The following is a 19,220-nucleotide window of genomic DNA, read 5'->3' as shown; positions in this document are numbered from 1 at the left end:
TGCCATTCACTGTGTGTCCTACCCTACATAACAGTCGCTTAGCTTCTTAGCCAAGCCTCACCTTCCCTGTCTTTTAAATGGGCTGCAAACGTTGTCATAAAGAATGGTTGTGAGGATTAAAATGAGATAATATGTCAAACAGTGCTGGGCACATTATGCAGTAGATTTAAAAAGAATGCCTCTTATGAACATAATTTCTTTTCAATAACTTTAATTTTCAAGGATAAAAGCTCAACTGAAAAATAACTTAAATCTGTAACAAAAAATTGTATTTAAGAAGTGTAGCAAGCATTTATTTTAAGGAGACACTTCCTTTTGTCATTATAATCAATTCTGTACATGTAACTTGCCCAGAAATCAGTCAAATGGACAATGTACAGATTTGAAAAACATATACTTTAAATTATCACATGTGATCACTTCCAATTCTCCTGGAATCTGTTACAAACTTCAAGACAGATGCTTAGTGGTCCAGTTTTTTGGCAGATGGCTTTTGGGACAGGACAAGGCTCTCTGTGCATCGGTGCTCTAGAGTCCGACAGCCCTCACCACCTGCTGTGTGGGGGCAATGCCCTGGGACGGTCCCTCAGGATCTGGCATTCTGGACTACAGTTCAGGTCCTTCCCTGTCACTGGCCTACTTACTGTTAAAGCAAGGAGCAGCAAACTTGTTCTCTAAAGGGCCAGAGAGTAAGCAATTTAGGTTTTACAGACCACATTTTGTGTCTGTTCCATTCTTCTTTGTTTTTTTCCGCCAACTACTTAAAAATGTAAAACCCACTCCCAGCTCAAGGGCCACACATGAGAAGGCCCAAGGGATGTAGCATTTAGCAGTCTCTGGTTTAAAAATAAGCCTTTCCTGAAACATTTCTAAGTAAATACAGGGAATTTAAGGTTCATCAATAAACTAAAAACATTCTCATCAAATTGATAAATGGAACTTTCACAAATGTTATGAGGATAAGGGAACAGGGAGAAACCTATCAAACAGAATTTGGCGGTTTAATTAATAATTAAGGCCATATGAGACTACCAAGAATAAAACCATACCATCTATTTAAACACTCACAGAAACACAAGCCTTACCGGTAACCCAAAATGCACGGCTTTCTTCACAGAATGCTCTAGCAGAACGTAGCTATCGGATCTCTTCTGCCCCAGCACATAAAGCCAGCTCTAGTAAGAGAAATTGTCAAAATACAATATATTCTAACAATGACAATGGTTAATGTTCTACTGAAATATCAGCATGATTGGAAGAATTAACAAGGGGCAAAAAAAAATCCTCTAGCAGGCCCTGACCAGGTGGCTCAGTTGGTTAGAGCATCATCCCAATACACCGAGGTTGCAGGTTCGATCCCTGGTCAGGGCACATGCAAAAAATCAACCAATGAGCCCTGGCTGGTGTGGCTCAGTGGATTAAGTGCCAGTGACCAAAAGGTTGCTAGTTTGATTCCCAGTCAGGGCAAATGCCAGGGCTGCGAAGCAGGCCCCCAGCTGGGGGCATGCAAGAGGCAACCGATCAATGTATCTCTCACACATTGATGTTTCTCACCCTCTGTTTCTCCCTCCCTCCCCCTCTATCTAAAATATAAATAATATCTTTTTTAAGATTTTATTTATTTATCTTTAGAGGGGAAGGGAAGGAGAGAGGGAGAGAACATCAATGTATGGTTGCATCTTGGGGCTCCCCTGCTGGGAACTGGCCTGCAACCCAGGCATGTGCCCTGACTGGGAATAAAACTGGGCCCATGCCCAATCCACTGAGCCACACCAGCCAGGGCAAATAAATAATATCTTTTAAATTTTTTTAAAAAAATCCTCTAACATACTTTTTCAGGAAGTATGAACCTAAATGAAGCCCATCAAACACATGAACACTGTACAAGCCACTGATCTTCACCTTGGAGAGCAGTGAGCAGCAAGTGTTCCAGAAAAAAGAAGCACAAAGTCCCCATATAGGCATTAATTGAGAAAATGAGAACCTCAGGGGGTAGTTAAATGAACTCTGTGTTCTACTTGTGCTTGGTGATTATATTTTTACAGGATAACGTCTCACTAGTTACTAGGTGTTGCATATACCTTTTGGTTAATGCCAAAGTTTAATGTGGCAATTTCACGTGGCAAGTTGCACTGAAATTTGTAGAAAACAAACACCGCCAAAACCAAACTGATGTCACAAATTAAGATATACAAACAAATATGGGCGGCCCTTCCTGAATGACCAAGACTGCCTCACTAGTTTCCCGTCACTGCTCAGGAACTTTGCTCTGACCCTGACTCAACCCATCCCAACGGCCCTTCCCAAGGCCAACTCCGCCCACCGCGGGACTCCCAGGCAGGAGGGCGGCCTCACCAGGCAGTGCTGCAGACACACGTGATCGTTGGACTCCTGGGCAATCCTGATGGCCTCCTGCAGGGCGAGCTCGGCCTGCTGACTGAGGACAGGCTGCACATTAGCATCTCAGGAACCCCCACAAACCCCACAAACCCGCACAAGCAGCAGCAGAAGTCCTCTGTAGAGCAGCTCATCCGAGAGCGGCCTCAGGGTCAGAGGCTGCGATTACAGGCTCACTCCCTCAGAGGCATGTCCCCAGCCCCAGCACAAGAACCGTTACTCGACACAGAACCTGCCCCTTCTAGAGGGGGCATCGAGGATCAGCTTTGCTCCATCTCAGCTCCTGCGAGTTTCATTCCAGCTGTCTACAGCTGAGGGAAGAGGCATGGAGAGGGAGCAATATTTTACTTGTTACTGCATTCCCTTCCACATTATTTAAATCTTTTTTACTATGGCAGTTGATACTTTTATGGATAACTTTCTTCAAAACTAGTTTTAAAAAGTATTTTGAGGATTATCCACTTCAAAGACTTTTTTCTGCCCAGGCCGTTCCCCTCCAGCTCTGATGTCTCCCCCAACCTCTCAAGTTCTGTGGCAATTCAGTCAAATATTTTTGGCCCCCACTGAGCCTCACACTTGTGAAAATTCCCGCGAAAATGCTCTGTACCCTCACCTTGCAGTGCTCAGTCACATGCTACCGTGTACCACCATCTATTTACTGAATCTATGTTAACTTCTTCCCAACTAGTTTATAAACCACAGAGGGCACAAGTAAAGTCTTAAAATTTGGGTTTCCCAGTGGCAAGTCACAGAATAGAAACCTTATCGATGTTGGGTCACTGAGTCTCCATATAGATTCTATGGGTATCACTTATTTAAGGAAGAATTTACAAAAAGAATTTTCTTTCAACACAAGGGCAATAGCCTCACAAAATTAATTTTAACTGGGGAGAGCGAAATTGCTCCTCAATAATTACTTGTTTGAACAAAAAGACCAGATAGGAATACATTTTCACCTCGCTTACATTCTTTTGCATCCCTTTAGTGATGGGATGCAACTGAACATGAGCTGAGGGCAGGAAGTATCAGCTGATTAAACTTTATTGAACGTGTGATGACCAAACGAACAACGCTATGTCCAGAGAAATGGCTTTTGGGGGAATTGTGTGCTGAAACAGAACTAAAGAGACACTATTTTTCCCAGGTAGAAGAAAAGGTAGATTACCAAGACAGAAACTTAAAGTCCAGCAAAATCCTCAAAAGACCTATGGTTTTCCATTGCTGCAAGGCAGAAAAATCTCTGATAAAAATTTTCAGGAACAGAGCAGGAGGCAAAATGGTCATAATGTCTGAAACGCAAGGGCTGCCTACTGTTTTCAAAACGCCAGAGCAGGAAGGCCTGCAGCCTGTCAGCAGTGGTTTCCTGTATCGTTCAGAGTAACAGCCTAAGTCCTGGCTGGGCCTCCAGGCCGCTGAGCGCCCTGGCCCCTGCCACCTGCTCGCCCTCACTCTCCTGGATTCGCCCTCACTGCACTCTAGCCACACTCCTTGCCCCTCCTCAGATGTGCCACGTGAACCACTGCCGCTGGGCCTTTGTGTTTGCTTTTGTAGCTGATGGGTTACTCATTCCCGAATTCCTTTAATTCTCGGTTCAAATATAATGTTAAGTAGCTGAGGTCAGGGAGGACTTATACTTAAAACGATCTGCGAATCGAGGGAGTGAGAGAACTGTGCATACACCTAGAGGAAGACTGCTCCTTATGAAAACTGCAGTCCTCTCTCCCCATCGTCACTCCCTACCCCTTGTCCTGATCAGTCACAACCCGACACAGGTCTAGTGATATTTACTATTTCTCTCTCCCATGGTAAGCTCCAGGAACACCTCAGCCTTTTCCTCTTTTTCCACTGCTCTCTCCCCAGCATCTAGGGCAGTGTCTAGTACACAGTAGATGCTCAATAAACAACTGTAAAGATTTTTCAAGAAACCTCCACAATCCTATTAGCTAAGTGACAAAGATTTACACAGGCCCATAGTTCCAGGACAAGACACAAAGAGTGAATCTAGGTAAATCAGGTATTAATTAGCAATTAAAGTCCATGCAATTAGCTGCCTATCCATTGATAATATTATAAATACAAAGAAATTATATACACCAACAGATCATTTGTATCTAGAAGGCTGTACACAAATTTCTAAACCCTAGGGGAAGCTAATTTGAACATACAAATAGGTCACTGTTAAATAGTACAAGTGGCACTGCTATTTCTCATGAACACATTAAAAAGGGAAGGCCCTGCCCTGGCTGGTGTGGCTCAGTGGATTGAATGCCAGACTGCAAACCAAAAGGTCGTGCTGGTTCGATTCCCAGTCAGGGTGCATGCCTGGGTTGCAGGCCACGTCCCCAGTAGGGGCACAAGAGAGGCAACCACACATTGGTGTTTCTCTCCCTCCCTTTCTCCCTTCCCCTCTCTCTAAAAATACATAAATAAAATCTTAAAAACAACAACAACAAAACAGGAAGGCCCTGATCAAGAGGTTATTAAAGCTGGGCAGACAAAAAGAAGTTGACTATTAAAACATAAAATAATAATATCAAAACACAAACTCATGGAGGCCAGAGTAGCCTTAAGCACTTGGGGACACAACTGGTGATCTGAAGCTTGAATTGCCTTAATGACACCTGGTCTAGGCTTGTGAACCCCACTGACACCCTGCTCAGAGGATTCTACCTGGGAAACGTCTTCCTCCCCATGCCCCCCATAAGAGCATTTTTGTTGTTGTTCAAAAACGTCTTCCTTTTAATGAACAAAAATGTTTTGCCCTCTAACTTGCACTCGCCAGCGCTCACTCATCTTTGGTAGTCGCCCCCGGGCAGTCCAAGCATTTTATCACATTGAGATGGGAAACCCGTGCTTGGCTAAATCATTTTTCTTTAGGCTGAACACTCTCACAGTCTTCTCATATCATTTATGTGACATGGCTCTGAATGCCTCCAATGAGATGGTCCCATACACAAGCTCCAGACCATGTCCCTTTTAAAATGCGACAACCAGAAGTTAATAGAATTTCTTGGGCATTGCCTAGCCTGTGGAGCAAGGGGAAGAGCTCTCAGTTCTTGAATTCTGGACATTGTTTCCATTAACACACTCTAGAGTCTCTATTCAAAGATGCCAGTAGCAGAAACCACATTTCTTTCAAATGGAAAAAAGCCCCAGGGGGAGAGGAGACTCTTTCAATTAGTAAATCCCTACCTTTTCACCATTATTCATGTTATTTCATTGTTTTCCAAATAGTCTCCGTGTTCTGCAAGATTTTATCCATTTAATTCTATTTACTAAATCATTGACAATTTCCTCATTTTTATTCATCAAAATCACAGGCATATCTTAGCATTTGCATACGCAGGGGAATCACCTCATGGAGCTGCCTGAATTCCATCCGAAAGCACAAACGTGACTTTTAATAAGCCAGGTCAGTCTTTTATCCAGGAAAGAAACAACTTCTTTTGGGCTTTTTGAAACACTGAAAATAGCTTTTGTATCCCCATTATTACCTCTGAAAAAAATCCTTTTGGGAATCCCTGGCCTATTGACCTAATTTTCTTTTAATTCAATGGCTGTTAGAAGTAAAGGAAGAGGCCACACACTAAAACACTAATGTTAAATAGTGCCACCAGGGGGCAGACTGTTTAAGAAGGTTTTCCTTAACTTCTGTCCAGTGAAAAAAATAATCCCTTTGGAAGTTACTGACAAGTCTAGGGTCAAAGAGTCAGCTTCCTTTCTCTTTTTCTTCTTTTTAATAAAACATTTTAAAAAACCATCTTCATTAACATTTGAGAGTTAATATCTTCGATTTCTGCGTGAGTAAGAAGTCTATGAACTTACTAGTGTCCAAAGCGGCAGTGCAGGGCGGCCAGGTTCAGGGCCGCGTACCTCAGGCTCCGGCCACAGCCCTCTTCCCCATTACTTTTGCTTTCGGCTCCAGTAAGAATCAGTCGGTCAAAATAATGCAGGAGGCTGTGTGTGGAACTGAAAACATCTTGGACCCGGAGGTTGTTTAGGTAGCTGAGATAATGCTAAAACAAGAAGCAACCAACAGATTTTAAATGTTCTTGCTTCCTTGTGTGTAAGACTAATTCAGAGTTCCACTGGCTGCAAACACCCGTGTATCGCTCCCCTTCTAACAAGACGGTCATAGTTTAGGTTCACCTTTCCCCAGGGGAGAATAAGGCAGGTTCAAGGTACACTGGACCGTCCCCAACTGAAAAGCACAAGTTCTCAGTACTTGGGGCAGCGTTTTATCCTGAATACACACACATCCATTGTGTCGCTGGGTATACTGGGACCCATGTGAGGGTGGAGTGGGGAGCCCACCTAGCTCTGGTATGAAAGAAATGTACTGAGTTAATTATCTTCTGTTTTGAAATTGTTTTCATTTTGCTTCATTCACTGAATTAAACTTTCCTCCAAACAGGGAACAAAATAGGTATCTTTCTTCATGTGGAAAAAGATGTCAAATCCAGGTTTCTGGGTAAAAATTCATTAAGGAATGCTGTGATTTAAATTTTAAAAAAAATTACTAAAGTGGAGAAAGGGACACATTTTTAGGCCACAATTAAAAAAAAAAACCTCAGTCTACTCTATCGTCTGTACATAATTCACATCAGAGAGATGATGAGACTGAAGAACTCCCTTCTGGCGGGGGGTGGGGGGGTGGAGGGTTGGGGAGCAGGAACAACAGCTCAGCAACCTAGGCTGGGCGATCCCTTTCCAACAGTGTGATTTCCCTCTAAGATCCTGGGCCAGTGGATGGATCTTCATTCTTATGACTACTCAGTATAAGAACAGCCTGGTCACTTCTTTTCAACTCAGCAACAAATTCTCAAAAAGACTCACCGCTTCAGCAAAATCAGGATTAAATTTCAACAAGTTGTTCAATTCTTTCTGCAAAGCAGCTGGAGTGAGGGCTTTAGTCTCATCATTCTTTAACAAAGAAGCCTGAGATGGAAACATGACAACTCAGTAGAAGGAAATGGCCAGTAAACATCTGGAAACATTGTAGTAAACGGCACCAGAAACTTACTTTCTTTTCCGTACCTACCCTCTCCTCCTGACCACACAGGGCAGCTCCCCCTTCCTGAAACAGTAGGCCTCCCACCCCCACTCCCCATCCATACTCTCATCACTTGCAAACTTCTGCTCATCTCCCCTGCCCTCACCCTTTAGACCAGCCTTCTGCTACTTTCACCTTCTCGACTAGGTAAGGTCCTGCCAGCCCGGCTGTACTAACCACATTCTGATAGTCCTTATCAAGCTATGTTAAAAGTGCCAGTCTGACCTCGGTCCACACTGGAAGCACCTACAAGGCAGGCCATGTGTGTCTCCAGACCTGCAAAGGGCCTCAGGGCACTCAGAGGCCCTGAGGCACTACTCCCAGTTCAATGTTTCAGGTGGATGATACCAAGCAACGAACGGCTATGTAAAATATGTAGAAAACATTCCAAACTGAATACTGGTACTTAACTTATAGACACTTCAATTCTACCCAAACATTTTTAAGTATATTTTATTGATTATACTATTAGTTGTCCCCATTTTTTCTCCCCTTTATCCCCCCTCTGCACTGCAACCCCCCACCCTCCAGCATTCCCCGCCCTCCTTAGTCCATGGGTTGTACATGTAAGTTCTTTGACTTCTCTATTTCCCATACTATTCTTAACCTCCCCCTGCCTATTTTATGCCTACCAAGTATGCTTCTTATTCCCTGTACCTTTCCCCGTCTCATGCTCCCCCTCCCCCTCAATAACCCTCCACGTGATCTTCATTTCTGTGATTCTGTTCCTGTTCTAGTTGTGTGCTTAGTTTTTGTTTTTTAGGTTCAGTTCTTGATAGTTATGAATTTGTTGTCATTTTAGTGTTCATAGTTTTTTATCTTCTTTTTCTTAGGTAAGTCCCTTTAACATTTCATATAACAGAGGCTTGGTGATGATGAACTCCTTGAAATTTTCTTTATCTGGGAAACACTTTATTTGTCCTTCCATTCTAAATGAAAGCTTTGCTGGATAGAGCAATCTTGGATGTAGGTCTTTGCCTTTCATGACTTTAAATACTTCTTTCCAGCCCCTTCTTCCCTGTAAGGTTTCTTTTGAGAAATCAGTCAATAGTCTTATGAGAACTCCTTTGTAGGTAACTATCTCCTTTCCTCTTGCTGCTTTTAATATTCTCTCCTTATCTTTAATCTTGGGTAACTTAATTATGATGTACCCTGGTGTGTTCCCCCTTGGGTCCAATTTCTTTGGGAGTCTCCCTGGGCTTCCTGGAAGTCTATTTCCTTCACCAGACTGGGGACGTTTTCCTTTATTATTTGTTCAAGAAAGTTTTCAATTTCTTGCTCTTCCTCTTCTCCTCTGGCAGCCCTGTGATTTGGATGTTGGAACATTTAAAGTTGTCCCAGAAATTCTGAAGTCTCTCTTCATTTTTCTGAATTCTTGTTTTTTCATTCTATTCCAATTGGATATTTATTTCTTCCTTTTCTTCCAAATTGTTGCTCTGAGTCCCCGTTTCCTTCCCTTCACTGTTGGTTCCTTGTACATTATGCTTTATTTCACTTTATGTAGCCTTCATTTCACAACCGAGCTCAATCAATTCTGTGAACATCCTGATTACTAGTGTTTCGAACTATGCACCTGACAGGTTGTCTGTCTCCTTGTCACTTAGCTCTTTTCTGGAGTTTGGATCTGCTCTTTCATTTGGGCCATATTTCTTTGTCTCAGCACACCGGCCTGGATGAACGTTTCTTTAAGTCCTTGGTTGTCGGAGTCCATGAAGTTTGTTACTCTGGCAGTTCTGGTTGTTTACTGTTTTTAAATTGGTTGTTATCCTTCTTTTGGTTGTATGAGGAATCAAAGAGTTTCTATCCACACCTCCATCTTGGCCAGAACCCTGTTGGTTCCAGTTTTTCTTTACAAGTAACAATAGCCTTGGCTGGCGTGGCTCAGTAGATTGAGTGCCAGCCTAAGAACCAAAAAGTCACCGATTTCATTCCCAGTCAGGGCACATGCCTGGACTGCAGGCCAGGTCCCCAGTAGGAGGTGTGGGAGAGGCAACCACACATTGATGTTTCTCTCCCTCTCTTTTTCCTTCCCTTTCCCTCTCTAAAAAAATAAAATATTTGAAAAAATAGTAACGATAATTTCTAATTCCATTTTAATTCATTATATCATTACAGAAGATTCCAAAAATATAGAAAAGCATACGGAAGGAAACAAAAGTCATCTGTAACCCTTCCGCCCAGAAATGACATTATGAATTCTTAAGTGTATCTCACAAGTATTCCAGTGCTTCTTTTTTCCTATGTGTGTATACACACACACACACACACACACACACACACATATCCACGCCACATTTTTAACAAAATCAGAATACATAATTTTACTTCTTGCTCTTTTCACTTAATAATATAGTACAAACTGTCTCATCATCAAATAGTCTTTGAAAATATGATTTTTAAAACAAAAGAATTAACCCTTGGATTGTCGTATTTATTGCAAATACTTTCCCCATTTTGTTGTTTGTCTTTTGATTTCATTAGAACGTGTTCTGACACGCAGACATTTTTAATTTTTATGCTGAGCAATCCAATGATTTTCTCCTACACATTTCTCCCACAGCTTTTATGTTTAGAAAGTCCTTCCCTGATGCAGATATCAGTTAAAATACACAGTTCCTTCTATTTTAATTATAGCTGTAAATATTTACATTTGCCCCTTTAATCCACCTGTAATGTACAGAGGTGTGCGGATCCAGCTACATTTTCTCCCCTCCACAGTTAACCAAGTGTCTAGACAGGTCTTTCTAATGCTTACAACTCATCTGCAGGGGTGTTTCTATCACTTTTATCTAGATCATTACATCTTCCTGCAGAAAGAAGATGAACAAAATTAGGGAAACCTAGGAAAGTCTAGCAAAATATCAACAGTCTACGTTTGAAAATAACATGGGAGAAAAATGTTCAGCTAATGTCACTGAGAAAATGAAAAAAAAAAGTCTCAAAACACCAACACAATAAAGTTTAGGATGAAGTGCACTGATATTTGCAACTTAAAATGCGTCAAAAAAAAAAAAAAAGGAAAGAAAACACTGGCTGGATGGAGGATGGGTAAGTATGTGATGAACAGAACAAAATACTAAGGCTACAGATGATGGGTATGTGGATATTCGCCATAAAATGCTTTTCAACTTTTCATTCTGTTTGAAAATTTCCATAATAAAATGTTGGGGAAGGGGAAGTAAGTCTTCTAAATCATACATTTTGGGGCTGTGTTAGTTGCACATTATTATTAAATGAAGCTGCATTATAACTTTAATAGGAAAATAAAATCATTCACAAAATAAGAAGTAACACATAACTACATTTGCATTGTTAGTGAAGAAAAGAGGACCAACAGCAAGGGAAAATGCAGTTACCAATAAACCTACTAACATGACAAGCACATGCCATGACAAATGATGTCACAGGGTTTTTTTCCAAGTTCATGATAAATTACAAAAAAAACATACCTGCTGAGAAAGAAAAAACTCTGCTTGTTTTTGGGAGAGAGGCCCACTGCAAGATACCTCTTCTTCTCTAAAAAACACAAAACAAAAATAACATAGAAATACATACAATTCACCATAGCAAACATGGCAATGCTTACAAAGTCAGATGGATTCTTTATCAGAAGAGTTCAAAACATTTACAGTGACGGGCCTGTGATCCAGACAATCACGGTTCGGTTCCCAGTCAGGGCACATGTCTGGGTTGCAGGCTGGCTCCCTGCAGGCTGGTTCCCTACAGGCCAGTTCCCAGCAGGGGATGCACAAAAGGCAAACCATACATTGATATTTCTCTCCCTCTCTCCTTCCCTTCTCCTCTAAAGATAAATAAATAAAATCTAAAAAAAAACATTTACAGTGAATTCTCTCCTCTCAGGAATAGAAAAGGCATGCTGACAAAGTGCTGTTGAGTGACTGACCTGGCAAAGCTCACGCAAGTAACTGTGGACACATACAGACCTAAATTCTGCACCGCTCTCAGCAGGTCTTTCCAATATGCAACTCTATCCTGCCAGCCCTGATGTAAAGCCCTTCAGTGGTATCCCATCACCTTCCAAAACAAAGTCAACGCTGCTCAGCAGGGGTAAGTGGCCCTACCTCCTGCCTCTCTCCTGTGCCTTGTCTTTCTCCTCCACACCCCACCTCTGATGCACTCCTTACAGGTCTCCTGTAATGACCAGGGGCCCCCACTGCTTCCCCAACCCATTTGCCCCCCACCGTTAGGCTGTTGTACAGTCTGCTGTTCAAGATCACAAGCTTCACAGCCTCCAAGAATCTCTCCTGACATCTCTCATTTGAGCTCCCACAGTCTCTTAGATGCTTATCACAGCACCCACGCATTGCCTAGCCTGGCTGCTCTTGCCTGCATCTGCATGTGAGTACCCAAGTGCTGTGCCTGGGCGCCTGGGCACTCAGAGTTCGGGAAGTGAAGGAATGAAGGGTTTCTAATTCTCTGCTACAGATACAAGATGGTGTCGTATTCAAGAGCAGGAAAAAGAGGCTTCACCTAAGAAACAACTACTTGTCTGGAAGTTTAGATTACACAGAACTACTAAACAAGAAATGTATTCCAGACTTGACAAAACTGTACATGCACAATATAAACCAGTCTAATTTGAGGGCAAAGTATAAATATGACCCTTTTTAAGAATTTTTTTAAAAATTGTATTCATTTATTTAGAGGGGAAGGGAAGGAGAGAGGGAGAGAAGTATCAATGTATGGTTGCCTCTTCGTGAGTCCCCTGCTGGGAACTGGCCTGCAACCCGGGCATGTGCCCTGACTGGGAATTGAACTGCAGTCCCTTAGTTCGCAGGTCTGCGCTCAATCCATTCAGCTACACCAACCAGGGCTAAATATGACCCTTTTATTGCTGAAGAGACTGCTTCTCCATACGGGATTATAATAAGTATAAAATCAGTATTTACTCAAAAATAATATCTGTGTAAGCACTCTCAATTACAGTAGTTCTCAAACTGTTTTCATGCAAACAACACGTAAATGAGTACTCTAAAAAAGTGCTTCTGAGGTTAAAAAACTGGAGAAAACTGTGTGCTCTGTCTTGCTTGGAGATTCATGATACACATCAGAGAAAGACACTTGATTTACTTTTGTTTAATGTACCATTTGCCAAACTCCTCTGCACAAAGAATCCTCTCCTCACATCTCTCGAGAAGCATTAGTGTTCCACAGAAAGCACTTCGGGAAGACCTGCTCTAATATTCTCTTGATTTCATTTCCCATAAATATTACCTAACAATCCCCAAGGCAGTGTATCAGCTTCTGCAAATACTGAGCTGCCAAGAACCAGCCCTGACTCAGGCCTAACAAAGATCAGTGACACAATAGTGACCTAGAGGGAAGCGGAAAAAAATTTCACAGGCCAAGTTTTCACGTGGAAAACAGTTAGGTGTCTTGGCAATTAGAAGCCCTTTTCTCTTAACAGATCCCTTGAACAAAATAGCCCAAGGCCTGAAATAAATATGGCTGCACACAAAAAGGCTAGAGACAGATGGGAATCAGAATGAAACACACCACTCCTGGCCCCATCCTCCTCTGAAGTCCATGACACTCAGAGGTACCAAATGCTGTATTTACTTAAACCCATCCCCCCCCCAAAAAAAAGATTTAGGGTAGCTTATAATAAAGGACATGGGAACAATAAGGCTGATAAAACAGAAAAAAATAATCAGAATCACACAAAGGAAAATTGCGGCAAATGAGGACAAATAGTACGGTACTAAGCACTTCACATTCACTTATCATTGAATTTCCACATCAATCCTCTGAGGTGGTATTTCCCTCATTTCGCAGGTCAAGAAACTAAAGCACAGCCCTAGCCCAGGTGGCTTGGCTGGTTGGAGCATCGTCCTGTACACCAGGTTTCAGGTTCAGTTCCCAGTCAAGCACATGCCTAGGTTGTGGGTTGGATCCCCAGTTGGGGCATGTATGGAAGGCAACCAATTGATGTTTCTCTCTCATATAAATGTTTCTCTCTCTAAAAATCAATGTACAAGATATCATTAGGCAAGGAAGGAAGAAAAGAAAGGGAAGAAGAGAGGGAGAAAGGAAGACATTGAAGCACAGAAAGGTTGAATAACTGGCCAAGGTCTCACAGAGAGTAAGAGGCCAGAATTCATACCCAGTGTTCAGACTCCAGCGTCAGACCCTTAACTCTGCACTATCCTACCTTTCCAAGAGATGAGAAACATTTGTAAGCAACTGAATAAGGGAGTTTCTGAAAGTAGTTAACGGTACTGTAATCTTGCTCCCCATATGTGTTGAACAAATCCCATAACCAAAGACCACTGAAGGGGAGCATTCTGTCTACACACAGTCACTCTCCGCCTCCCGGAGACGTGGCCAGCCTGCTTAGGGCCAGTGGGGCTTATTCCTCACAGAGCCTTGAACACCTAGGACCTGAATGATAGGTTTACCATGTCAGTCTTCCTCACCACAATGCTGGCTCCCTGAGATCAGGGAGTATGAAACACACGTACCCAAACACATACACGTTTACTTGTACCAGTATTCTATTTGGGAGGTGACCCCAGGTAACACTTGGAGAGAAAAGTGAGACAGCAAAGGGAAAGAAATTAATAAAACTGTGTTATGGGCCAGATACCAGTGTAGGTGATGGACCACGTATTTCGATTTTCTACATTTATTCATCCGACACTTGTTTACAGACACATTCTGTGAGTCGGACCCTGAACAAAGTGCTGGGGGAAATGCGGTGAAATGACAGCAAAGGGTCTTAGCTCTGCAGGGGTGTTAAGGCAGAGGAAACAGATGTAAGTAAGTAGTCACATACATGTAAAGTTACTCAGTGATGAGAGCTGTGAGGGAAATAAAGAAGCTGGCAGCATCTGGGTCCCAGCAGGAAACAAACGGCACACGCAGATGGGGCAATGTGAGAAGGGTTTAATAAAGAACATGCAAAAACACAGGTAAGGGACAGGGAAGCCATAAGGGACAACACAGTTCCTGGAGCTGGTAACGGGGGGCACCTTACACACAAGGGCTGGGAAATCTTCCTCTCTATCCAATACCGAGGGGGCTACCTGAGGGAGCTGGGACCTTACGCCAGCCCACCATGACCCCAAAGGAAGGGAGCCAATGAGTCAACACCCTGGCCTCACCACCCTTGGCCCTTGGGATTTCCCACCGGTACCTCCCAGTCAGAAGTCAGAGGACAAGGAGCCCACTGATGCAGCCCACAGGGGCCAACTTCCTGGATCTGGAAGGGTAAAAAGGTGACGGGCAGCACGTGAACTGCAAACGAATGAGAACTGGCTGTGCCTCTAATTAGGCTACTTCCTGCCAGGAAAACCCAAGTTACCTTATAGACACGTCAAGTTCTTCTTTCTCCATTTTTCTTTCACCCTCTTCTCTGCTGGCCAGCTCCATGTCGGCGTCCTCCACTGTCTTTTTCTCCCCGTTTTGGAAGTACTGTTGAAGGGCAGTGTACAGCTTGAACACTTGACTGAAAGAAAGCTTACTGTAGGCCAAGATCATGTGACGCAGAAATAAGCCTACAAAATAAGACACAGATGAGGTGCAGCCATTGAATGAAATGAGGATACACAAATCTGAATACTACTCGTGTCAATTCTTCCTTCAAAAGAATCAAAGAGACACTTGAAACTGCTATTCCCTCTGCCTAGAATATTCTGCCCTCCCCCTTTACAGATTTAGTTTCTTCTCACTCAAGGCTGAGTTCTTCCCCTCGCATGCCACCATCTTTATCCACCCAACATATATTTTCTTGCCTGTTATAACTACCTGAAATTATCTTGTTTATTTTTTCCACTTGTCCCCACCCTACCAAAATTTATCTCCATAAAAAGAAGGTCCACGTCTATCTTTTTTAAGTCCACATCCTGGCACACAGAAGAGACGTTAAGTTATCAACAAATAACTGAAGCCCTGGCTGGTGTAGCTCAGTGGATTGAGTGTGGGCCTGCAAACCAGAAGATTGCAGTTCAATTCCCAGTCAGGGCACACAACTGGGTTGCAGGCCAGTTCCCAGCAGGGAACACACAAGAGGCAACCATACATTGATGATTTCTCTCCCTCTCTCCTTCCCTTCCCCTCTAAAGATAAAGAAATAAAATCTTAAATAAATAAATAAATAAATAAATAAATAACTCAAGTGGAATAACAAAAACTACCATGAAAAAAAGTCAAGATGCTGGAGCATGGACATAAAGCTAAGAGAAAAACATCAAGAAATGTCATGTATGCCCTCACCCTATAAACTATATCAATAATATATTCTGACTTACTTCTCTTCCTAGAAGTCTACTTGGTGACCATGACTTAGAGTTGTGAAACACAGATAAGACATCCAGACGACTGGGGAACAGAGCTGAGAAACCCTAAAAACCCCCTGGGCCAGGCTAATACTTAAGACTATTATAGACAAAACAAAAGATGCTTTTCCATGGGAAATTATTTCAACACAGATGGAAATGGTAAGGCAATGAACACGTACTAACACACGTGCAAACATCCATGTGATTTAGAAAGCTATTCACTTCAACAAACATATTCTCTGCCCTCCTCAGAAGAACTTCATACCTACTACACTGGTTTTGTGAACTTCTGGTTCAGTTCCAGAAAAGGAATCTGACAGGTCATCAAAAAACTGTTCCATATCTTTTAATTCACCTTCGGCCATCAGTTTGATTCTGAACGAGAAAATCGAAATATGTATTTTAGATGGTCCCTTCGAGTATCTTCTCACATTTCATATTTATCTAAAAGAAACCTATTGTAAAAGCTATTCATCCCCGGCTGGTGTGGCTCAGATGGGTGGGCATTGTCCCCAAAGGTGCAAATCCTGGTCAGGGCGTGTGCCTGGCTGTGGGCCAGTCAGGTTCATGCAAGAGGCAGCTGACTGATGCTTCTCTCCCTCTTTTTCTCCCTGCCTTTCCCTCTCTCTATAAATAAGTTAAATAAATCAAATATTTTAAATAAGCAATTCAGAGATATATATATAAAATGGTGACATATAAAACAAACTTGGTAATCCAAAATGTCCCACCTATAGTCTAGAAAGTATCATTGCTGATATTTTCTTGACCATAAAATTTGTCAAAGTAACACATCAGCAAATAAAAATGAATTCTCTGCAATGATTAAAAACAAAGAGGTAGATCCATATAGAAAAATTAATTCTGAAGCAGTACACTTAATGTTAACCATTGGTTAAACAAATTTCTTAGGAAAACAACCTAAAATAATGAAGGTATCTTTAAAAAAATAATTTAATTAATATATGCCCTTTTCTAATTTTCATCTACTCTGACATCTTTTCATACATGTAGAAAAAATGAAGTTTACCTGATCTGTACTGAATTTGCCAGCTGAGGACAAGATTCTTCAATTAACTTGTAGAGTTTAGACAGTGTAATATCTGGGCCCTGAGTAAAGGAAGACAAGGAGGTTATGGATCAATTTTAAAGAGCTAGACAATGAGATGCAGCAGCAAACATGAATTCACTGATCAGCCCCTCTGCGTTAACAATTATTTCAAACATGAAATCTCAAATCAGGAAAGAAAAAAAATGATTTAAAACCGTACAGCAATACTTGAAATTTACACGGCATTCTTGTTTAATCAGTGCAATGGTATAAAACGAGAAAAAAAGTAGGATCCATAGTCCAAGGATGCATCGTTTCTTCCTTTCTAGTTCTGTAATCATGCAAAGTTGTAGTCTTGGGCCTTAGTTTCCTACATCCTCAAAATGGAGATGATAACCATCTCCCTTGTTTGTGGAAAATTTTAAGATAATGCAAAGTGCTCTGTGAACTGGAAAACCTTATACAAAGGTGTCCTATTTTCATAAACATCATTTCATTTGACCCTTCCCCAAACCCTGCAAGGTAGGTAGACATACTATGTATCCAAGTCCACATAAGGTACCGTTAGAAACAGAGAGTGTGCAGTCTCTGCTATCAAGAAGACTACAGTCTAACTGAGATTTAAAACTAAACACTGAATTTTTTTTGGAGAGTTAGTTGGCAGTATATATGCCAACTGTAGATGTGGATAACCAACAATTCCACTTCTAGGGGTAGTATGTTCAGCACGCATTGTTTGAAATGAACAAAAACTGAAAAGAACCTATAAGTCCATCAATAACAAATTTACAATTTATAATAAGTAAACTTATTTTAATATTAGTTAAAATTTTAAGTTAACTTGTTACTCTTCTTACTGGTGGATACAATGCAGCCATTTAAAAAAAATAAGGTAGATCTATTCAAATGTGCTGACATGTAAAGAGCTCCAAGACTTGTTAATTGAAGGGAGAGCTGCAGAAGTAGCAATTATGTAAAAAATCTTTAAGCAGAATTAAAAGGATACACGTATATACATATATACTTATAATCATACGCTCCTGCCTATCTAAATGCATATACCTACAGCAAAAGGTCTAAAAAGATTCTTAACTGCTACTCAACAAGTAGTTGAATGAATCAACGTTAACGTAAAAATAGGCAATGTTGAGTATTTGCTGGATGCCACACACTGAGAAGAGCTCCCGTGAACCTCCTGATTTAATGCAGCCATCCCATGACATATTGGTTTCCATTACTGTTGCCATTTTGCAGACACCAGAGACCCAAAAGGGGTTGGGAAACTTGGGTTGAATCACACTACTATTAAGTAGTGTTCCACCACTTAATAGTGGTGGAACTACAACCTGAATCTGAAAAATGAAATAAAACGTGCAAAATGCTTAGCACACAGAGTTCAATCAATGTTCATTGTTAGTTTTAATGTCATTATTACTACTTATTAAGGTTCTCTAGGATAGGGAGCCCATAGGATTCTTCTGCCTCCCACACTCAGGCGACGTGTAGCCAGCTCCACTCTACAGAAGACAGTGGATCTGAAAAAAATAACCCTTCCAGTCACTCAGCTAACAAATGCTAGAGCCCGATATGAACCTGAAAAAAAAATGCATGTGAAGCACTTAGCCCATCGTAAACACTCATTAAGTGTTAGCTGGTGGGGTTGTTTGTTTTTTTGTTTTTGCCGTCCTCCAGGGCTGAGAAAGTTGTCTGATGAACCCTCATACTCCCAGGCTCGGGTAAGTGTGTCTGGCACGGGGCAGGTAGGTGCTCAGTAGAGCTTTGCTGAAAGAGCGGGAGCCGGCGGGCGCCCCTCACCTGCAGTAGTGGCAGGAGCAGCTGGTTGAGCCTCCGCCGCTCCAGGAGGCTGACAGCAGCCTCGCCCGTGCGGCCCATCTCGTTCAGAAGCACCAGCACCGCGATCTTATACGGCGTCACCCAGTCCTTGATGCCGAACACGTTTGCATGCACCACCCCATTGGTCATCATGGGATTGAAGTACAGGCTCTCGTGGACACTGGCCATGGTGCTCGGTGACTTAACTCGCGAACCTGAGGCACCCCACACGCCAGCTACCGCTCAAGCACAGCACAAGTCGCCCTACGCCTCTGCTAGCCTAGGCCGTATCCCAGGAAACAGGCTTCTTCGCGCTCGCAAAAGGACACTGGCCAATCAGAGCAGCCAGGTCAGACTCATAGCCAATCAGAATGTCCCAGAGTTCTGTGGAGGGTGGGGACAATGGAGGTGCACCTAAAAATCAAGTCCCTAAAGAAACTCTTGTGAAAGAAGAGCAGGTTCCTGGTTGATTTTAATACCGAGTGAAAGTGGGTGTATGCTTGGCTGGGGCTGAACGGTCAGAGGGCTGCCATTCGTTTATTTAATTTGAAAACAATTAAAATGGAATTTTTAAAAGGTTGTGTTA

The 19,220-nt window shown here is 42.2% G+C and overlaps 1 protein-coding gene across 4 annotated transcripts in view; it reads right to left on the bottom strand.

Moving 5' to 3' along the window:
- The window catches only part of ANAPC5 (anaphase promoting complex subunit 5), a 34,693-nt gene extending 15,778 nt beyond the window's left edge, over nucleotides 1-18,915 (bottom strand). For all 4 annotated transcript variants that reach the window (XM_053669627.1, XM_053669625.1, XM_037144572.2 and 1 more), the window contains exons 1-9: nucleotides 18,617-18,915; nucleotides 16,781-16,860; nucleotides 16,016-16,125; nucleotides 14,775-14,967; nucleotides 10,900-10,966; nucleotides 7,234-7,335; nucleotides 6,223-6,413; nucleotides 2,356-2,437; nucleotides 1,086-1,175 (exon numbers count right to left, since the gene is read on the bottom strand). In XM_053669627.1, the coding sequence (XP_053525602.1) occupies nucleotides 1,086-1,175; nucleotides 2,356-2,437; nucleotides 6,223-6,413; nucleotides 7,234-7,335; nucleotides 10,900-10,966; nucleotides 14,775-14,967; nucleotides 16,016-16,125; nucleotides 16,781-16,860; nucleotides 18,617-18,823 (1,122 nt within the window). In that variant the 5' untranslated portion in view covers nucleotides 18,824-18,915. The remainder of the gene's footprint in view (nucleotides 1-1,085; nucleotides 1,176-2,355; nucleotides 2,438-6,222; nucleotides 6,414-7,233; nucleotides 7,336-10,899; nucleotides 10,967-14,774; nucleotides 14,968-16,015; nucleotides 16,126-16,780; nucleotides 16,861-18,616) is intronic.
- Between the last annotated feature and the right edge of the window lie 305 nt (nucleotides 18,916-19,220).

This window comes from Artibeus jamaicensis, unplaced genomic scaffold, assembly GCF_021234435.1.
Source record: "Artibeus jamaicensis isolate MK-2021 breed Jamaican fruit bat unplaced genomic scaffold, CSHL_Jam_final contig_525, whole genome shotgun sequence".
NCBI lineage: Eukaryota > Metazoa > Chordata > Mammalia > Chiroptera > Phyllostomidae > Artibeus > Artibeus jamaicensis.
The sequence above is the reverse complement of the archived record's forward strand: the minus strand, read 5'-3'. Positions and strand labels throughout refer to the sequence as shown.